This window comes from Stegostoma tigrinum, chromosome 8, assembly GCF_030684315.1.
Source record: "Stegostoma tigrinum isolate sSteTig4 chromosome 8, sSteTig4.hap1, whole genome shotgun sequence".
NCBI lineage: Eukaryota > Metazoa > Chordata > Chondrichthyes > Orectolobiformes > Stegostomatidae > Stegostoma > Stegostoma tigrinum.
Window position 1 is genome coordinate 77,436,621 of NC_081361.1, and position 15,427 is coordinate 77,452,047.

General features: G+C 37.3%; 1 protein-coding gene across 18 annotated transcripts in view; it reads right to left on the reverse strand.

The window, feature by feature from the left end:
* The window catches only part of ptprfa (protein tyrosine phosphatase receptor type Fa), a 491,915-nt gene that overhangs the window by 189,448 nt on the left and 287,040 nt on the right, over positions 1 to 15,427 (reverse strand). For all 18 annotated transcript variants that reach the window (XM_059648016.1, XM_059648015.1, XM_059648014.1 and 15 more), the window contains 2 exons: positions 5,877 to 6,146; positions 4,747 to 5,328 (listed from right to left, as the gene is read on the reverse strand). In XM_059648016.1, the coding sequence (XP_059503999.1) occupies positions 4,747 to 5,328; positions 5,877 to 6,146 (852 nt within the window). The remainder of the gene's footprint in view (positions 1 to 4,746; positions 5,329 to 5,876; positions 6,147 to 15,427) is intronic.

The window sequence follows — 15,427 nt, forward strand, 5'->3', positions numbered from 1 at the left end:
GAGTGCGAATAGGGAACATGAAAATCACTGGTGAGTGATTAAAGAAAATCAAAATATGTTTTATAAGTATATTATGGGAGAAGAATAATTATGAATGAGTAGGGCTCATTAAGGATTGAAATGGCAATCTGTGTGCACAGCAGCTGCTGAGGTTTCAGAAAGCTTTCGACAAAGTCCTACATAAGAGATTAATATGTAAAATTAATGCACATAGGATTAGGGGCAGTGTACTGAGCTTGACAGAAAACTGATTAGCAGACAAGAAACAAAGGATAGGAATAAATAGGTCTTTTTTTGAATGGCAGGCAGTGATTAGTGGGATACTGCAGGATTCGGTATGAAGACCCCAGCTAATTACAATATATGTTAATGATTTAGATGAAGGAGTCAAATATCCCAAAATGTGCAAGTGACAGATAGCTGGTGGGTGGCTGAGCTGTGACAATGAGCTACAGAGATGTTGCACACTGTTTTGGACAGGCTAAGTGAGTGGGCAGATGCATGGCAGATGTAGCCACCTCCCCTGCCTATGGACCTACTAATTCACCCAATGACTCACCTTTCACTCATTTGTTATAAAGATTTTGGCCATAAAACTACTGAAGAAAGGGACATATCCATATTGTTGATTTAGTAAAGAAATTGTGGGCACCTTTTTGGCTTAACAACACGCCTCATGTTGCTACTGAATAATAACAGCATGAAGTGGGCAGCTTCACCAGCTGCTCAAACTGTTGAGCTTTCTTACCCTTCCACAGTAACGTGAGGAAGACTGGACATTTTTTAGCACCAAGTGTGACCACCTTATGGCTCTTGCTATAGGGGGATAAAGTGAAAGTTTATTAAATTGATTCCGAGGATGGCAAGACTGATATATAAAGGAGAGGTAGAGTTGTTTAGGATTTTATTTGCTGTGGGCCTAATGCTGGGGAATAGGACTTGAACAGATCAGTGTATGATGACCAGAAAGGATATGATGAGCCAACATATCTTTTTGCGTGCTGTAAAAACTCTATGACTCTCTTACATCTGAAATATTTTAATCTGTAATTGCAGATACAAAATTTCTTGCATAGCTTAATGGCTCTATCCAACACGTAAAATTTCCTTCTCTGTCCTTAATTGGGCCAATCCTTTCTCCAGTTACCCTCTTGCTCTTTATATATGAATAAAAGGCTTTGGGATTTTCCTTAACCATGTTTGCCAGCAATATCTCATGTCCTCTCTTAGCCCTCTTAATGCCTCGTTTCAGATTCGCTCTACATTCCCGATATTCTTGCAAAGCTTTGTCTGACTTCAGTCGCCTAGTCCTCATGTATGCTTCCTTTTTCCTCTTGGCTAGTCTCACAATTTCACCTGTCATCCATGGTTCCTTAATCTTGCCATTTCTATTCCTCATTTTCACAGGAACATGTCTCTCCTGCACGCTAATCAACCTCTCCTTAAAAGCCTCCCACATATCAAATGTGGATTTACCTTCAAACAGTTTCTCCCAATCCACATTCCTCAGATCCTGCCGAATCTTGGTATAGTTGGCCTTCCCCCAGTTTAGAACTCTTCCTTTAGGACCACTCCCATCCTTGTCCATGAGTATTGTAAAACTTATGGAATTGTGGTCGCTATTTCCAAAATAGTCCCCTACTGTAATATCTACCACCTGGGCGGGTTCATTCCCCAGCACCAGGTCCAGTGTGGCCCCTTCCCGAGTTGGACTACATACATACTGCTTGAGAAAACCCTCCTGGATACACCTTACAAATTCTGCTCCATCTTGACCCCTAACATGAGTGAATCCCAGTCAATGTTGGGAAAATTAAAATCTCCCATCACCACCACCCTGGTTCTCCTACACCTTTCCATTATCTGTTTACATATTTGTACGTGTATCTCTCATGTGTATCTCTTGTATATATCTCATGCTCGCTGTTGGGAGGCCTGCAGTACAGCCCCAACATTGTTACTGCATCCTTCCTATTTCTGAGTTCTACCCATATTGCCTCACTGCTTGAGTCCTCCATGGGGCCCTCCTTTGGTACGGCTGTGGTATCGTCTTTGACCATTCCTGCAACTCCTCCACCCCTTTTACCTCCCTCTCTATCCCGCCTGAAGCATCGATATCCTGGGACAACTAGTTGCCAATCATGCCCTTCCATAAGGTAGCAAAGATGATGTAAGGCATAATTGCTTTCATCAGTTGGAGCACTGAGTATAAAAATTGGGAACTCATTGCAGTTGTATAAAATTTTAGTTGAGAAACATTTGGAGTATTATGCATTGTTTTGGTCAAAACACAATAGCAAAGATTGGAGGCTTTGCAGAGGGTGCAAAAGAGGTTTACCAGGAGGCAGCCTGGATAGGAGTGTGCTGGCAAGTTGGGTAGAATGTTTATGGATTGGGAAGCACCAAGGTCGAATTTGGCGTTCGTAAAATGCTCGAGGAGAAAAGAGTGCATGGTCCCCTTAAAAGATGATGTGCTTTTTCTATGCTTAGAGATTCAAATGGATATCTGTGGGCAGCAGCTTGTGGGTTTGAAGGTGCACAGAGATCACCTGAATTGAAGCATTTGTATCAGAAGGCTGTACAGTTAGCAGGCCAGGCTGCAGTTTTACCACGACAACATGGTTTTGAATTTATCAATTTGAACCACACACTTAGATACCAAAATCAATTAAATTTAAAACTGACAGTTTTGACAACATAGGACCAATCTGTTGTAAGAAATCCTGATGTGTCATCAAGGGTATAAAAGAAGGGGCAGTTAGGCAACGACAGGCGAGTGAATTGCCATCTGCCAGGGTTAACAGTTCTCGGCTGTCGAGAGAATTGCTGGCTCTCACAGTGTTCTCCAAGTTTTACTGAAAACACTATCTAAGTCAATGCTACCAACAGCATAACTCGTTAGTACTCCTTACAGAAGAATTGATGGAAAAAGCACAGAATATTCCAGAAAACACATAACCCAGCTATAATTTTGAGAATCAAAATTTTATTTTTTAAAAAAACTTTATGTATTTACTGGAACAGCTAACCATTAGAGTTTTGTTTTATTTGGAAATAGTTAGTAGTTAGAAGGGGTTTATCTGGTTTGTTAACAATTTAATTCATTTGTTCATCATTAAGAGTTAGATAAATAAATTGTTACTTGTTGATTGTAAAAGTGAGTGTCAGGGGATTGTTTTATTTAACCACTGGAAGTTGCTAAAAGGCAGGTTACACTACTTTTCACATTCATTTTTAACAGATTACGGGGCAAGGCGCACCTTTTACAGTGTTTCAGTTTTAGTTCTCAGAGGGGGTGTCAACCTCCGCTTTATAACAAGTGCATTGTTATAAGGAGAGATTAGATAGTGACTTGGATTCTATTTGCTACAGTGTGGGAGGATAAGGGTGGACCTGATAGAAGTATATGAAGTTATGAGAGGCACAGATCGGATGGAAAGTTGGAGCTTTTTTTCCCAGGGTGGAAATGTCAAACATAACGAGGCACAGGTTTAAAGTGAGAGGCCGAAAGTTTAAAGGAGATGTGCAAAGCAAGTTTTTTATGCAGAAAGTGATAAAGCCTGGAATCTGCTGCTGGGGGGCTTGTAGAAGTAGATCACAGAGCTTAAGAGACATTTAGGCAGACACAGGAACAGACAGGGAATGGAGGGATACAGATCAGGTGCAGCTAGGTGGGATTAATTTAGAATGGCAACACGGTAGGCTGAAGGATCTGTTCTTGCGCTGTACTGTTTTATGTTCTAATGGGGAATGGTTGATTTTGTTGCCCAATAGAATTACACAGATAATAGACGTTAAATTGGTCTAACATTTCCTAGGCAAGTAAGCCCCATGTATCTGCGTTAATCTCTGCCATGATCTCAAGGCTGGAGACTTTGCAGAGAATCCCAGATAATGGAGAATCAGGCCATCAGAGGTTCAAATTTCCTGAGCAAGTCCTATGCATGTATGTATGTGCATTAGGACTTCTGTAGGGTCTTTGTTTCATTTCCAAACACGTATTTCTAACAACTTGGAGACTGGAAAATTTTGCCCAATGAAGATCTTGAGCCAAATACATCAGCTGATCTCAGTTGTGGCATCAAAGGAGAAGTTAAATTGCTGTCAATGTCTTTTGTTATTTGATCTTTCCTATTGAAAAATGCATGTAAAATGTCTGAAGTTTTATTCAGTCTATTAAAGCGATGGATACGTGTACTTATTTAGTAAAGTGATTTATGTTGGATACTGGTGTACTGACAACACCTATGAATCCACACTAGAATACTGTCATCTCTAACTGAAGCAGCAGCATTAAAATTTGAAACAAAAATCAAAGCAACTTGTAATATTTAAAACTTTAAGAGCAATGGATTTCGCTCCAGATCATACCAACAAGTGCATCATCCAATCTGGCAATAATCACCACTAGTGTATGAATGTGACTCCATAACACACCAAATGATTAATATCAGTTATGAACAATTTAGTGGTAGCAAGTTATATCTACTGATAACTTGCTTGAAACTAGGATGAAAATACTTCTTGTGGGACTTTAAATGTTGCAAACTGAAGGAATTTTATACCTTCCAGAAAAATCCAATTTGGGAAGAAACTATAGCATGTTAACCCCATCAAATATCACATTCATATAGGTTAATTCTTAACACAAGAATGCAGAGATCTATTCAGATAATTCTCTTCCACTTGTTTGATTTTCGAAACAAAAATGTTATGTGGGCATGGATAGGAAATTTTGTGACTCACCTCCTTGCTTTGTTTTTACTTGTATAATTTCAGATGGTGGTCCATCGCCAACTGAGGTGAATGCCAATACGCGGATGCTGTATATTGTATCTGTTATTAAGCTACCGATTGTTGTTAGACGACTATCATCCAAGTTATGTTTGTACCACATATTTAAGGGAAGCCTGGAATCTGTAGTGTAATATACACGATAACCCCGGATCTGTCCATTAGATTCTTCTGGCTCCTCCCACTGGATTAACATGGTGCTGGCACTCAACATACGAGCCTGGACTTTTAAAGGTGGGCTGGATGGAGCCTGCTCACCCGTTCTTGTTTCCACTAGTTCACTGGGAGGACCTCTGCCTATATTATTTACCGCAATGATTCGGAATTCATACTCTGAGTATGGGCTGAGACCTCCAATACTGTATCGTGTGGTGGCAACTCCATCCACCTCTTGGAAAGGTCCGTCAGAGGATTTTGGTTTATATTGAATAACATAGTATGGTATCAGTTCCATATTTCCTGATTCCCATGTCAGTGTAACACTGGTAGCAGTTGTCTCTGTAACGCTCATCATTGTGGGTGGCTTTGGTAAAGCTAGAATGCACAAGTATTTACACAAAGTAAAGTCATCATAAAGCTAAAATGCACAAAAAGTAAGGCTATTGTAAATTGTAATGTAAACCTACAAATGAATAAACAGATGTTGTATTTTAATTACAAAACATCTGAGTGATTCAATTTTAAAATTGAACGACAATCGAAAAATGAGGGAACAGAAAAAAATCAGCAGCTGTCAACATATACTGCACCTTAAATCATGGTTCTGCCTGTCAAATTACTATTACAACTTTGAATTCTAAATAGAAATATGGCCTTCTGGCCTTTAATCAAACCAAATTCAACTCATAAGAAATCCATGTACTGTAAGATTGACTGAGATAATTCTATGACAATATGAAGGAAAGTACTTATAAGCAGAGTTAAACAGAACTACAGCTATAAACCTACTTATAGTTTAGTGGGAGTGGAACAAAAGGAGGCGAAATAAAGATCAAAAGGCATACTTCTCTAATTAATGAGGCCAGGTGACTATGAATGTTAGTTGTGAGGCACTCATTCTTATCCTGGCTTATATTGCTTACCTTTAACTGTTATTTGTGCTGTTGCCTCAATAACACCCAGGGAAGACATTGCAACACATGAGTAATTCTTAGACTCCTTGATATTAACCAACTCCAGAACATTACGTCCAACAGGCATGTCTTCTTCTGGTGTGAGTTCCAATGCTCCAGTCACCCATTTCACATAGGGCATGGGCGAACCCACAGCTACACAGGTGAGGTTAACGCTGCCCCCTGGCATCACTTCATGGCTAGTGGGTGGGATAGAGAACCGAGGGGGAACTCGACGCACTGGAAAGGAACATATTTGTGGTAGTATCAAAAATATTAAAAGGAGTCTCAGCAATTACCACGCAGTGCACACAAGCCAAATCCACCCACCACTCTGGATACCTTCATAAATACCAGTTCCTTCTTTACGAAAATGAACTGCAGTAGTAAAGTAAAATCTATATGGTTGATGCTTTATTAATACAAGCTCTAAGCAACAATGTTTGGTGTGTGCTACAAATACAAACTGTATGAGGAAACAACACAGAACAAACTTCTCCTTTATACAGCTATCTGCAGTTAAGCAGAAAGAAACTAGTATCTTAAAAGAAAATAGATCAAAACTTCACTATCCTTTTAATATTAAGTTAGAAAAAGGCAAAATCAAATATCAGGGAATCCTCTTAATTCTGGATTCAAATGATGCTTTGCAGATTTAATATAATGAGTCAATTTTGGAAATACTGTGAAAGCAAACCTCTATGTAAACTATTTTTAGTTCTCTGTTTTCTCTCAGGTTACCCTGCAATACACAATGGGAGGGAGTGCGTGTACAGTAAGATTTAGGTGATTTTCACACAAAGTTATATTGTCTATTGGGAGACAATTAAGATCTTGGTCGCTAAGCTAACTTTAACAATTCTCATATGGAGAGCTATATATGAAGTGCCCTAACATAATGTAAGCATAGCAGTGTGTTAATCCCTCCAAATACCTTCATTTCTGGTATTCTCTAAGCTTAATGTCACTTACTCCCTCAATCACCTTGCAGAGGAGCACATAATGTTGAATATAAATAACATGCCTTTTCAAAACCTAGAATACAGAACAATTTGGTTGCTGCTGGATTAGCACAGAATTCAACATTTAACCGTTACTTCTACACTGCTAACACAGCAGAATACTTTTGAGGAACAGCCTCCATAAGAACAGAAAGAATGACTGTTCACTACCATGTGTGCTTTATATGCTTCCTGAATTTAGGGAGTTCAAAACATAAAACATACATCATTTTTAACAAAAAATGTCATGGTCTGAAATGGTACTGCAGTTTTCAGTGAAATCGAAGCAGCTGTTTGGTGAATACCACAAATGAGGCCAATTTGTGAAACACTAAATTTTAATCTCAAAATTTGCTACAAAATTAAATTTTAGTAGAGTATTCAGAACTATAATAACATTTTAAATGTAATTGATAGATTGAACAAATAATGTATGTAACTTCACAGTTTAAAAATAAATAAATGAAAAGAACAGAAAATTGCAAATTCCTTTTTTTTAATTACTACTTTAACACCTGGTAAAAATTTTTAAAAATCAATTTATAGTGCTTGTATATGGGAATTGTTGTGGGAAATCAGGCCAAAATTGTTTTTAATTGTTAAAAAGTATCATAGTATTGTATATTAAACTTAAACTCTATCTGTTTGACACTAAAGGGAATCAACTGGAAATCGTCTTACGACAAAGGGATGAGAACATTTTGGTTGGTTATTGAAGTTTTCTTATCCAAGGTTTTCAACACTATCAGAGTTTAAAGTACAAAAAAACCACCCCATCATACAACATGTGTTATATTAGAACTAAATAATAAGATAAATCATGACAAATACTTAAAGGTGATGATGGGACAAGTGAACTTTACATAACAAGATATCCTGTTAATCTTACAAATGCAATTGAAGGCAATCTGTTGCTAACCGTCAGCATTTTAGAAACCAGCAAAATGAGCCAAAGACGACTTTGTTCTTCTAATTTTAAGCACAGTGATTGTAACTCAAACCATTCTCTAAAAATAACTCAAATATTATTTAGTATAATTTAATATTAAAATATTAACATTTAGGATTACTGCAATGCTTTTGTAATTTTAAAAGAAGTTCAAAGCCCTTGTAAAACTATGCATCTGCTTTTTTTCAATACGGATTTTTATAAACAGAAAATTTCACATAATTTTCATTTGATAATTAGTCATTCAAGGACATTGCAGTCAAGCTGGGGCTGCAGCACATCACTATAAATCAGACTGCAAGAATCAGGACCAGGCTCCTTAGTAATATGCCTTTCATTAAATGCATTTGGCTCAAGTTACAAAAGTACTTATCACCTTGACTTTGCCCCGTTCATCTAGTTTCAAGTGATTCATTTGTTCTTCCAAGGACTGCTACAGTTCTGCATAGGCTTCTGTGTCTAAGGTGGGTAAAGGGAGAAAAGGAACTGTGTACCTCACCCTGCTGCAACTGTGCTGTTGCTGGCTATTCACAAAATGAGAGTATAAATTGTGAGTTAATCACCCAGTCCAGATTATCCTTCACTGCAAGCTGCAATGGGAGAAAAGTCAAGCATGATAAGGAATACTCTTTTCAACACGTTTGGATGGTGGTGAGGGTTACTTGTAACTGCCAATTTTGTAATTTGGAGTGCATATTCTGGCACACTGTTCTCATACCACAAATCTTCAATGAACCCAATTCTGGTGACACCAGATGTAATCGCTAACATACGACAAGTAAAATCTCATAATAGCTTCTGCACCATCGGAATTTTAGTTAGATATAGATTAACTCAAAAAAAATTCTTCAGTACATGTGAACAATGTTTTGCTAATGCTACATTGTCCTGTAATACCATGAACTGGATTATGCAGTTGACATCACATAGATCATCAAAGATACTCTATCTGTTTGAGTCTACAATGCCTGGTTCAGATAAGCGGCAATGTTATGATACTTTCCTGTTGCTGTCCAGACTGGATGTTTTGCTTCTGATCCTATTTAATGTGCAAGTAGTTAGAGAATAACTCTGCCATTACTCATGGGAATGAAAATGGTTTCAACATGATGGCGATTTGTCAAACTGAACATCTCCAGACTATTAAATTCTGACCACATCAGTCTTGTCTTACAGAAATGAATCACCACTTTTTAAATATTAGCTTTCAGATGAACTGTTGACAATGGGGCTTTGGTTTCACTGCACTGAAATTTGTAGTGAACAATTTGCAAAAGCTTGGCTTGTAAGCTTAAAACACAGTGTGCTTACATTCAATCAACATGCATCAGGTTTACAGCTCTCATGCAGCTTAATGTAAAGAAAGTCAATGAAAGGCAAGAGGGATGAAAGAGGCGCTGCACTCAGACATGAAATAAAACAGTTTGCACAAACTCCCACACATATAAAACCAAGGAATGCATTACAGTAAAGCATGCCATGCACTTTCACAATTCAAAACCCAGAGGTACATTGTTTTGTCTTCCAGTAATAGCAATGGAGCTAAGAGAAACCCAAGAATCAAAAGTAGTATTGGGACTGGGATGGATATTCAAAATTCTACTTTCAGACAAAATACTTCTTCATCTACATCAGTGTAAGGATATGTGAAGTACCTCTGTCGACATATACTTTCTATGATAATTTGCAAGTTTGATTAAACTAGTGTCAGGATTTCAATAGTTAATATTACATGGATAGTTTCCCAAAATTCGTATTGAATAAAGTTCTATTTGTAGGGCATCATCATATTTCCACTAATCATGTGGAACAATCAAAGTGTCATTTAATATGATTTGGAGATAATAAGGACTGCAGATATTAGAAGCCTATCGATATAAGGCTGGAAAAGCACAGGAGATCAGACAGCACCAGAGGAGCAGGAAAGTCAACGTTTTGGCCTGAAGCATTTACTTTCTTGTTCCTTTGATGCTATCTGGCCTGCTGTGCTTTTCTAGTCTCACACTTATAGACAAAGATTGTTACTTAATGTGACTTTATTTATCAATTTACAAGCATAAAAACAGTGGGTCATTTTGCCCTTCAAGCCTGCTCTGCCAGTCGATAAGATAATGGCTGATCTATTTCCTATCATGAGAGTTAAATTGAGAATTCAAAACTAACATAACCCCACTGCACAGAGAATAACGACTCAGTATCCTTAATGTTTCATACTGAGTTACATAACAAAAGATGGGAAGCAATCTCAGATTGCTCTGCAAATGCCATTCTGTAACAAATTGCAAGTGGGATGAAAATAAGGATGTGGTCTATTTTCCACATAAAGAATATCTAAAACAATGGATGGCAAGATATTAAATATTCCTGCCAACGAAACTTTAGATAAATTTGCACTTTCTTCTTAATAATAAAGGCTGCTGAGAATATGAGAGCCAGGTTACAATCTTCATAAATAAAGTTGCATCCTGTCACAAAGGACACACTCCTTTAAAAATATACAAGATATATTGATTCACCTAGGCACAAATATCACCATGCATTGAATAGGAAAACATAAGCAATACAGTGCAAAAATAAATATCAAAGCATGAATCTTATTTCAAAACTAGCTATTAAATATGGTCAACGGTATTGTGAAAACAGGTTATTCTAGATGGCCATACTGATATTTTGACTAATAGCAATCACTCTTTTGAAAACTACATGTTACTTGCTAACATACCTCATTTTGTTAAAATCATCTTTTCATCAACCACAGGATTTAAACTCAGTTAATTTCAGTGTAAAGAGTTATTTGACATCCATCCCAGTCCCACTTGAAATCAGGATTCAACTGATACTGGTATTATACCATGCCAATCATGATATTCTGCTCAGGGGCAAAAGAAACTAAATCGTTTTGAAAGTAATTTAAACTTTTGGCAAAAAAAGAAAGATTCAATGCCAATGAACAGTTTCAATTAACAGGAGAACTCAAAGGAAACTTTTTCCCTAAAGACGGGTAAAATAAATCAGATCATACTTACAAATACTAAATGACAAATTTATCATGGCTATACATCTGGAGCATTTCATTTCCAAATCATTCAATTCTGCACCACCTTTCCCTTTTCTATTTAACCGTGTCACCCGATCTGTATGATTTAGATATCAGCATCGGTAGTTATGATAAATCTAGACATGTTAATCCCTTTTGTACACTGTTGAATGGACACTTGCAGCAGTGATGATGCTTCTATTTTGTCGAATGTTATGTATAAAATGAAATGCAAGTCAGTAAGGTGGGGTAAAGTCCCAAGTTCTTTCAAGAAGTACATGCGAAAATCTATAATAGCGTACATTAACTTCAAATTCACGAAGGAAATAAAGGAGGGGGGAAAATTAATAATTCAACATGCTCTGACTCACAAACACAACAACATTAGCACACAACATTTATTGAATGCTCTGTCCCTTTCATGTTGGTAGCTGATATTGTTTAATGAAATTAGTCCATTATCATTCCTCAGCGATCTCTAAACCAATTTCCTAGAAAAGTTTTATTATCTGGTAATTCTTACTTTGCCCTAACAAAGTAAATGTGCCTGATTAGCGTTGCCTGTGATACAATTTGGGGGGGGGGGGGGAAGAAGAAATTTTTAAAGAAGTATTATTTTTCACTTTCAGTAATTGAATCCAAAAGATATTTTTGCCATGCATGTAACTTGATACCAATTTCTGATGCCAGAAATTTGGAGGTCCCGGTGTGAATTACACTGACATTATCCAGTTTTGCAGTCATATATGTTTTTATCCTTTATCTTCTCATTCTATGGGAAGGAAAAAACAAGGGTTTTGGTAGAAAGGAAAGGCTATCCTAACATTAATTCAACATAGGTGAAAAAAAAATGGATGAAATAATAAAATTCAAAAAAAGGTGAAATGGAAGGCAAGGATAGAAAAGTATACATTGCTGAGACAAGGAGGAAGCCAGTACTCAAACTATCCCTAATTTGCTATAACTGGCAAAAGATCCCAATGTTCTCCATGGTTATGAATTTTACAGATCATGATTCTGTAATAAAATAAAAGATACAGATGGATATCTAGTTAACAATTTCATTGCTGTTGTATCATGTGGTTACTATGAAGACGCAAAGTGAAATAAATATTTTTCATCTAGTGGTTCTTACAATCCAAAATAGCAATCTCAATTAGAGAAGCTATTCGACAATCTGACATTGAATGTTAAAATTTTAATTCTTACATTATTGGATCCTTCACTATGCTGGTTCCTTTTCTTGTTGTGATATTTCAATAACGTTTCCAAGGTCCTCTCTCACTAAACCAATGAAGACATCAGCCACACAGTACTGGTTCTTAATTATGTACTAGTTGTGTTACCTATAGATTTTTTTCTGTAGCCCATTGGGATCTTTGTGGAACCGGAAATATTGGATATTATAGAAACAAATAATCTCCACCGAGGTCAATATTGAGGCAATAGAGGTCTGTCAGGGTCTTTGAAGAAGCAGAAATGAACATCAGTGGTCATGCAGAGGCAGAAATGAGCTTGACCAAGGTAACTGTAGAAATGGAAAACGGGACCTGCTGGGGTCTTTGTTGAAGCAGAAATGATGTGCACCAGGATCACGCACAGACAGAAACAGACCTCACCATGGTCACTGCGAGGGCAATATATTCAGGATTAGAAAACCTGGATAAAGAAAGACTTAATTAACCTTCTGGAATGGATTTCAATTTCCTCTACTGTTGTTTGTCAGCAACGCATTTCAAGGTGGTGATTTAAAGGGAATGTCACTAGACTGGTAATTCATATTGCAGAGGTTGAAAATTTGGGGGTTTGAGTTCAAATACGAGCATGAAAGAATATGAAAAAAATGTGTATTTAATTACCAAATGGAGGAGGAATTTCTTTTCTCAGAGTGCTGAGAAGCTTTCAAACTCCTTGCTACAGAGCTGTGGGGGCAATTCCTTGTGTTTACTTAAGCCTGAGATGGATAAATTCTTATCAGTAGAGTAATCAAGGAATATGGGAAAGGGCGGGACAGTAGACATGAGGAATGCCAGATCAGCTATGACCTTATTGAATGGTGGAACAGGGATAAGGGGCTGCATGGCCTGCTTCTGTGCCTATTTCTTATGGTCTACTTGTGACAAATAATTAGGCAAGACTGATTCCGATACAGCAATCCATTCACAGCCGTTGGATCAAAAACTCTGAACTACTGTCCTAACAGTAGTTAGACCACATGAACAGCAATAATTCAAGAAAACAACACACCAGCATCATCCTGAGTGAATGAGGGTCGAGCAACAAATGCTGGCCAAGCTAGTGACATTCACATTACATGAAAGAATGAAAAAAAAACGACCAAAGCACCATTCATAGCATAGTGAATTTATACCTACAAAATAAGGTGCATGAATTTCATTACTACTATCACTACTTTTTGAAAAAATAAGTTGCTTTCAAGATGTTAGCATCGCTGGGATGACCAGCAGCTGTTGCAAATCTCTATCTGCCTTGAGAAGCTAACATTATGGCATTTTCTTGAATTGTCTTGTAGCAGCTTGAAATAACTAAATGGCTTGCTGGACCAATTTACAGGTCAGTCAAGAGCAAACCATGTGGAGAGATGGTCTTATAATCTAATGATACTGAGTCGAACACCCAACAAAGTGACAAAATGCAGACTGAGACCTATTTGGTAGACTGCACCTAATTTCTGCAACAAAGAATTTACAAATATTATGTTTTTCATAATTCTTGAACATCCCAAAGCTCTTCATAGCTAAAGAAGTACACATTTGAGAAAATGAATTTCCCAACAGTCAAGGCCACAATTAAAATCAGGATATTGTCTGGAAAAGTAGGAATAAAACCAGTTCTGTGGGATTGGTATACATGAAGTTTGATCTTCTGCAATCAAATTTTCCTCATTAATGTTGTTTCCTCTGCCCTACCTTTGACACTCCAGGACAAACACAAATGACTTAAGCTATCTGCAGCTAGATCTGATCAAAACATCTTTCTGCGCAAAGAGCCAACAAAAACTTGAGGCGCTTGTAAATGAATCCATGCACACGCTTGTTTTTATTTCTAAAGACAGGAGTTTTAGTCTCGATTAGAACATTCCAATCAAATAGCATAATAACATCTTACTCTGTGATGACTGTACAGAAGTCAAAGTGACATGTTTTTACTGTCTAATAAAAGTGAAAAAAAGGGTAAAGAGAACTGAAGTGAAAAACTTTTGAAAAACAAAAATCTTAAAAATCAAGACAATTTCATTAAGCCCACGGATTTGTTCTATGAAGGAATGCATTTCAGTCTAAGGTCATTCCACTTTGACCACTGCAGCTTGTGCCCAACAACAAATTACAGGTAGTTAAAATTTTCAGTCTAGACACTATTGTTTATGTTAGAAAAACAAAATACTGAGAGTACAGGGTCACCTCTTTTGCATACTTAGCATGTTCTATTGTTATTTACTCTACCTATTGTGACTTCACTATTTGTATCAAAATAACTGTAGCTTTAAATACTAATACTTGACACATTTATAGTACTTGACATTTTAGGTGTGTCTTAACATAATTAATCCATTTTGAGCTTGGCTATTCCAAATGGATGTGATCAATTTCATATTTTAAATACATTGTAAATTAAAAGGTCTGAAAGTGATTTGGTATTTATCAAATTGAAAAATTTGAATAAATGCCTCAACAATTTTAAAAGCTGAAGATGAAATTTGATTCCATTTCGAAGTAATATTCATGCAGCTACCAACTGTGAAAGAAGAAGAGAGCAGATAAAATTCTCTTCATGGCACAGAACAGAGCCATTGATTGAGAATTTAAACTAAGATTAACATGCAGCACGCTGACACTTTCACAACGTTTTAAAGACATTAAGCAGAAAGTCATTAGATTCCAACAGGTAGGGCTAGGCTGTGCCTGGCAGGGAGCTAGAAACCCCAGCTCTCCTCTGATTCACTATAGGACAGTCCATTTGGCGTGGCGTATGTGGATAAGAAGTGAAAGAGACCAACCTTCTCGCTGATCTGAGAGATGAAGGGTTTGATGGTAGAGTGCAATGAGGATGAGGAGGGAATAAAAAGACAAGGAAAAACACAGAGAGTAAAAACAGGCCAGGCTTCATCAATCCGCACAGCACTGAAAGAACAAGACAAGACAATAGTGCGGTGGTTTTCAGCTTCACATATGCACATTCATAAACCAGACACACACGCTCAGCACATGGTTTTGTGCTATGTTATAATCACACCCTGTGTCAGATCCTTTAAAAAAGCACATTCTATACTCAAGGACAGTCGGCTATACCATTGCTGCAGACTTGTTAGGAGAAAGAAGAGTTGTGAAATTATATCATTAAGTCCAGGCTGGGAAGTGTTGTGGTAGTCTCTACAATTAGAAAGAACAGTTTCAGGGGACAACCATTTCAGCAGGGTGCACACACGAACCTTACGTACAGCGCAAAAATCGGCTGTTATCTAACAATAATCCTCAGGGCAGGCCACATTAGTTGACAATAAAAACAGTAATTA